At 32.3% G+C, this 7170-nt stretch overlaps 1 protein-coding gene across 1 annotated transcript; it reads right to left on the reverse strand.

The window, feature by feature from the left end:
• Positions 1-408: 408 nt before the first annotated feature.
• On the reverse strand, positions 409-1371 carry LOC134711006 (acetylcholine receptor subunit beta-type acr-3-like). The gene has a single exon (XM_063571433.1). It carries the CDS (start codon positions 1369-1371, stop codon positions 409-411), a length of 963 nt encoding a protein of 320 aa, XP_063427503.1.
• Positions 1372-7170: the final 5799 nt, after the last annotated feature.

The following is a 7170-nucleotide window of genomic DNA, read 5'->3' on the forward strand; positions in this document are numbered from 1 at the left end:
ATATCCATGAATTGAAATTACATAAAAAGAATTGCACCAAAATTTCTTTTCACGACCGGGATATTTAGAAATTGAACATTCTTAGCTTTCCAGATATATAATTTAGGTATATGCATTAAAAATAAAAAATAAAAGCTCATAGTACTAGCCTAGTTATCTCTTTTACATTATCAATTAATATCAATAAACATATATTGTTTCATCAGAGTATTACTGCACAATATTTCAGCTTGATTTCATTTCATATCATTTGACAAAGAACCAAAAGTAGGATGACAACCATGGGTAACAGTTAAAACTAAAATAACAAAATAATTTATTATCAGTTTTTTATTTGTTTCTGTGTCACAAACAAACTCCTATATTTTATTATTTTACGATCATATATTGTCCGATACAAAAATACTTTTAAATTAAAACGTAAACGAAATATCCAGTCAAACACACCAAAATAGCGGCATAGAATATACACAGGCAAACACAATCTAAAGCGTTGGCTACATCCTTTCCCGTTACATTTACTTCTATTTCATTAATCTGTTTCTTGGGATCATTAATCGGTAATACAACATTGCGTTTTTTCTCCAACCTCCATTTTGCCAATCTCTTCAGTGGTGAACTTAATCCAGCTGTTGTTTCCTCAAAATAATATTTCGAAACCATTATGACACTTCCCACGATAAGACCACTAAGCGAAATTATTGTTATCATGACAGCTAAAAGTACGCAGATTGGATTGGAGGATGTTGGAATAGCGGCCGACACTAAAGTTAAAAATATGGCATAGGAAAGTAATATTGTCATTGCTAGAGAAACACGTTCACCTGATTCCACTGGAATAACAAAGACCAATGGATTCAAGAGAGCAAACAACAGAGTTGGTAAAATCATCATCACGGCATAATATAAAGACTGACGCTTTATTTTAATTTTTACGTTGAACGTGCTATACTCATTGTAGAACTCAACAAATGTTGAATATTCCAGAAGGGTCCAATCTGAATTAGGTGTGTACCAATATAACCTCGCTTGGTTAGACAAAGCAGACAATGTTAATGTGGTATTTGATATTCCCCAGCTGATAAACATCAAATTACATTCTTGTGTGTCAAAAGGAAATTTTGCAACATTAGTAGGACACTTTGCCTTCATTATTCCTCCCGGGCTATAGTAAACGTCTCCAGTGCTAGTTAAAGTAGTATAAAACGTAACTCCATGTCCAATAGGTTCCATGTTATCTGCCACATTTACTAGAAACATTAAAGGTTTCCATATGTCAGATGGGTCTATGGTTAAAGCAAACAAGTTATCAAAAGATGAGGAATCCCACTTGAGTGCAGGGTCAGTCCAATTGAGTAACATAACTCCCATAATCGAAATGGTTTCGTCAACTTCATTGATGGATATGAAAGAATTTAGGTAAAAGTCCACGCCGACATTAAGCTTTTGAGAATGGTCAGCTAACGGTGTTATCCTTTTACTATAGTTTGTTAACAAATGTGAATACAGATTTTGTGCGGTAGCATGACTTTGACATTGTATACCATGTAGGAAATTATAAATTACGGACAAAACAATATATTTGATATGCATGTTAATTAACAGTGAATCCTTTTATCTAAATAAGAACCTTTCACATAAGAATGCCTCAATAAACTTTATCACCGCTACCATTAATACGAGTATGGTACGTCATATTATCGTCACCTGATCATCTTGTTATAATTGATGATTGGAAAATTCCGCAAACAATCCATATAGTAATATGAGTAAACTGTAATTCAGTTTTCTCTGCAAGCTTTTAAAACACAATCTAAAGAATTTACGATAATCCTTCCTTTAACTTAAATACCCTCAACAATGGTTATATTAAACGTGACACTAATCACTGGACACGATCGAGTTCACACGAAGTAAAATGTCATTCATTGAAAAACGAAATGTTAAAGGGGCATTAGCTACTATCTAAATATGAATGTATTTGTTTCAAGTATTTACAAAAACGAGATCCGTCTAAGGGAAGAACAACAAGTTTCAATCGCAAATTTAAAGATCTAACATTGTTGGACTATGCATACAATATAATATTCCTTATAAATATCAGCACAACACTGTTAAGTCGAGTATCAATAGACAATACACGTACACTACTGTATTATCAAATCTCAGACACATAGGTGCACAAGAGGATATCATATATACACGTTGACACATTTATATACTGAATAAATTAACACTTAACATAAAAATTTATGCATTGTAAAATACAGCAAAATGTCAATTTACAAATTACCATTACATTCAACTAAAATAAAGATAAACATAAATCAGAAGTATCGTGTTAGTATTTAAAAAAAAAAATGGCCTTTTTAACATTTTTTTATTCGAGCGTCACGGATGAGTCTTTGGTAAACGAAACGCGCGTCTGGCGTAAATATGAAATTTCAGTCCGGGTATATATGATGAGTTTATTTGCAACCACTGGGTCGGTGCCAATACGGGTTGAGATTTATTTCCCCGAAAGTATCACCAGCCCATTAGTCAGCACTTTTGTGTTGATTTGAGATATCATTGATATGTTCATAATTATAAATAAACTGTTAACAATGTTTTGAATTTTTAAATACTACAGCTTTTCTAAATCAGGAATAGATTACCTTAGCTTTATTTGGCAAAACTTTAAGGAATTTTTGGTCCTCATTGCTCTTCAACTTCGTTCTTTATTTGGCCTTTTTTAACATTTTTTATTCGAGCGTTACTATTGAGTCATTAGTAGACGAAACTTGCGTCTGGCGTACACATAAAATGTCTGTCCTTGTATATATGGTGAGTTTATTTACAACCACTGGGTCGATGCCACTGCTGGTGGAGATTTATTATCGAGATAGTATTACCAGCCCAGTAGTCAGCACGTATGTGTTGATTTGAGTTATCATTGATAAGTTCATAATAATATATTAACTGTTAACAAAAATTTTAATTTTTGAAATACTACGGCTTTTCTTCCTCAGAAATAGATTACCTTCGCTTTTTTTGGCAAAACATTTCGGAATTTTTGGTCCTCAATGATCTTCAACTTTGTGTTTTATTTGGACTTTTTAACATTTTTTGATTTTAGCGTCACTGATGAGTCTTTGGTGGACGAAACGCGCGTCTGGCGTAAATATGAAACTTCACTCCGTGTACATATGGTGAGTTTATTTACAACCACTGGGTCGATACCACTGCTGGTTGAGATTTATTTCCCCGATGGTATCACCAGCCCAGTAGTTAGCACTTCTGTGTTGATTTGAGTTATCATTGATATGTTCATAATTATAAATGAACTGTTAACAAAAAATTGAATTTGTGAAATACTATGACTTTTCTACCTCAGAAATAGATTTACTTAGCTTTATTTGGCAAAACCTTTAGGAATTTTTGGTCCTCAATGCTCTTCAACTTCGTTCTTTATTTGTGCTTTTTAACATTTTTTGATTCGAGCGTCATTGATGAATCTTCGGTAGACGAAACGCGCGTCTGGCGTAAATATGAAATTTCAGTCCAGGTATATATGAGTTTATTTTCTACATGACAAAATATCAAAAGCTTTTTTAATTTGTACTCCGTTGGATTCGTAGTATAATATTGTGGTATATATTAATTTTGAAGCAGTTTGTTTTCCTGTTTTTTTTATACAATGAATGGATAATGAAATTCATCTCCTATTCTATTTAAACAAATATGACAAATTCGCTCATTTGTTTGTATTCTAGTCCATCTTCCCGTTTCTGGAGAAAATTTTAAATTAGAGCATCTGAATTTTACTATATAAATTCTGACACACGCCCCCTAGTTCTAGTTTATCCAATGGAAGTTGATCTTGCCAAAAAAAATAATTCCATTTTCGTAATCTTAATTTTTTGTGGTATTGAAAACTTATACATAATGTAAGATAATTTGTTATTCTCCAATACTAAACTATTACAAAACAATATCATTTACGTTAACAACAATTTCCAAAGAGAATCGTCCATATGATTTGGTGTACTGCTTCTAAATTTCTGAAAATGTTTTTGCAAAATTGAAAGTATATTTTCTCAATGCTATCTTTACTTTCAAATCCCCATACCTCTGGGGCATATAATAATACAGGACTAACTAATGAGTCAAAAAGTTCAAGCTGCAAATCGACGGGAATAAATGTATTTTTTTGATTTTTCGTGTGTTACACAAACTACCGTTGTAATTGAAATGTACACTAAGGTAGCAGTAGAAATCAACTAAATCAATGCTTTCTCCATATATCATGAAATTCTGATTTCTTTTTGCTTTCTTATTACAACAAATCTCTGCTTTAGGTTTTCTTTTGTTAATCTTTAGTATTCATTTTTTTTTATAATCTTTAAAACCTATACAAGTTTTTATTTGTAATCCTTCTGCACTTTCCGAAAATTGCGCAGTATCCTATGCATATAGTGTAATACACAATTTAACATACATTTGTAATGATTACAAGCACATATTTGAAATATTATTTAGACTTTCTATATTATTTTCAACAAAATAATTTGTAAATCATTAAACAAGAAAGAAAACAAAAAATGTGATACTCTACTAATCGATTTCTTGTTACATGTTGATGCCATTTTAAGGGAATAACACTCTTTTATTAAGAACACCTCCCGCGAAATTAAATGTAAAAATTAAAACAAAATTAATCCAAATTAAAATACGTTCTGAATGTTTGCGTTTAAATTCGTCTGATCATAGGTAGGCCATGAAACGTGATCACTTTTTCAGAGCCTTCGCTTCTAGTTTATCGTTTCTTATTCTTTCAACTTCATCTGAACCATCAGAGAGGTTATTTTCACCAGCAGAACTGCTAGTTATGTAACTTATCTGAGAACACGACTTGTCACAGAAAAATTGACAATATAATTGTAATTTTTAAATAAGGAAAAATTTGTTGCATCCAGTGTCGACCTTTGGAAAATGGTTAATGACATCAGTACGTTCTTATCACCACCCCTTTGTTAATATTTAAAAAGGGTTTTCTTAAGATTCCCAAATACTTAGTTAATTATTTGAGCAATAATTTTGAATAGTGTTGAATAATTAAGTTGATTAGATTTTTGCCAATTTACATATTTAGTACATGTGGTAAATGAACTATTTATTATGGTATAATTTTCCTCGGATTATTATATGGATAATAGTGGTGAGACCTTTACATCCATACACAACGTCTAATCATTCGTCAAATGAGTATTACTTTCTGTTTCTATTCTGTAGATGTTTTTCCAAGCGAGTACTTGAGTAACGCTCGGTAAATCCAACGAGTACCCTATTAGAAAATCTTCCCCGAGTTACTAATTTGAGAATACGACTTGTCACAGAAAAGTTGACAATATAATTGTAATTTCGAATTGATTAAATATATATATAGAAGATACATGATAGCTGCTAAACCCCACAAGAAAGGGGCATCCGTTTATTGATGTTTGAGATGACAATCAGTCCGGTCACTACAACGGAAAGGACGTGCTGGGTCTACTCCATTTTACCTGCAATCTACGATGTTGGTTTACTGATAGATGGATCGCCGACACACAACTTTCGATAAAAAAAAATCAAAAAAAAATCCAACGATTAACAGTTCGTTTATAAACTTGTGGTTTTGCGAAATACCCGCGTTAGCCTTTGGTCCGTAACACCCAATGTGGGGGGACACATGATGCCAAATGAAGTCCGAGGGTCAGTATTGAAGGTGTTGGATAATGGACCGCTATTTCACTGTCTTACAACTTCTGATGAAGCCTACTGTCTTACTATCTCAAGACCCATCGATCAGAACTTCAACATCGTGGTTAGCGGGCTACCAAGCTGACCAACTTGGCAACAAAAGCAGCCGTTGTGGAGGCAGTAATCAACACCAAAATAGTCAACATATCAAAAAGATCTTACCAAAACCAAAAATGGTGGCCATCATTCTCAACTTTCCATCGTCACGCATGAAAATATTTAAACGCGCACCAAACGCCTTCGAGCAGCAAGCAGACCGTGTGAGGGCCGTAAAACCAGTCCAGGTCGTTAAACGATTCCATCATCATCATAATGACATTTAATCGGATACCTAATATAGGAAAAGTGTCACTTTGTCTGTACGTTTAAGAAACTGCTTTCTTAGGGCAACGAGTTGACCGTCTTAAGCCATATTTTATATGAGCCAGAGGTTTCGCTACCAAGATTCAATCCACTTTATTTTCATTAAAATGTCACAAACCAAGTCAGGAATATCGCAGTTGTTTTCTAATAGTCGGTTTCAATGTAGTTGGCGTCTGTTTTTATTGCACATTAATGTTTTTGTTGTCCCGTTATTATCGTCGTTGTTAAGTATTTTGTAACCCGGATGTGTTTCCCTCAACCGATTTATGACTTTTGAGCAGCGGTATAACACTGTTGCCCTTATTTACACCCAATATATCCTCAGAATCCATCTTTACCTTTATTCCCAGTGATGGAAAAAAATAAATTTTAATTGTTTTTATATTATCCAATTTATATGAATAAACTAGTGCTAATAATCCGATAACTGATTTTAATAGAATATATATATTTAACTCATTTCAATACCAAAGTATCATAGTTAAATTACAAGCAATTGCTTCAATATGATTGATTGATTAATGTTTGATACACGCATCATCCACGCAAAAGGGCTTTTTGGGGCTAGAGCTAATTTAAATATTTGAATAGCTGAAATATAAAGTCATCAAGTTATTCCTAATATTCTTAGAAATGTGGTGTGCAGACTAATATTACATGGAATAATTGACATAGTTGTAAAGAGGCCAACAAGAATTAAATAATACCAAATTAATTTGTTTAAATGACGGTCTATTATAGCTAACATAAAATAAATGTTCAAAATAGTTATTAAACAAATAAAAAAAGGCCTATTGATATAATTAGAAAAAACAACACATATCAAAATATAGATTCCAGACAAAAACTATTTTTTTTAAAATAAATTGAACAATAGTTTCGTTTTGAGTAGTATTTACAATACTTAATTAAGTTTACGAATATCGATAAAACTATATATTTAAATAACAAATTTGTTGTAAAAACTGTTTAAACTTGTGTTTCTTCTTTCAATTCCTAAAATGTCTTGCAAGTCATATATTG

The sequence above is a fragment of the Mytilus trossulus genome, chromosome 3, assembly GCF_036588685.1.
Source record: "Mytilus trossulus isolate FHL-02 chromosome 3, PNRI_Mtr1.1.1.hap1, whole genome shotgun sequence".
Lineage (NCBI taxonomy): Eukaryota > Metazoa > Mollusca > Bivalvia > Mytilida > Mytilidae > Mytilus > Mytilus trossulus.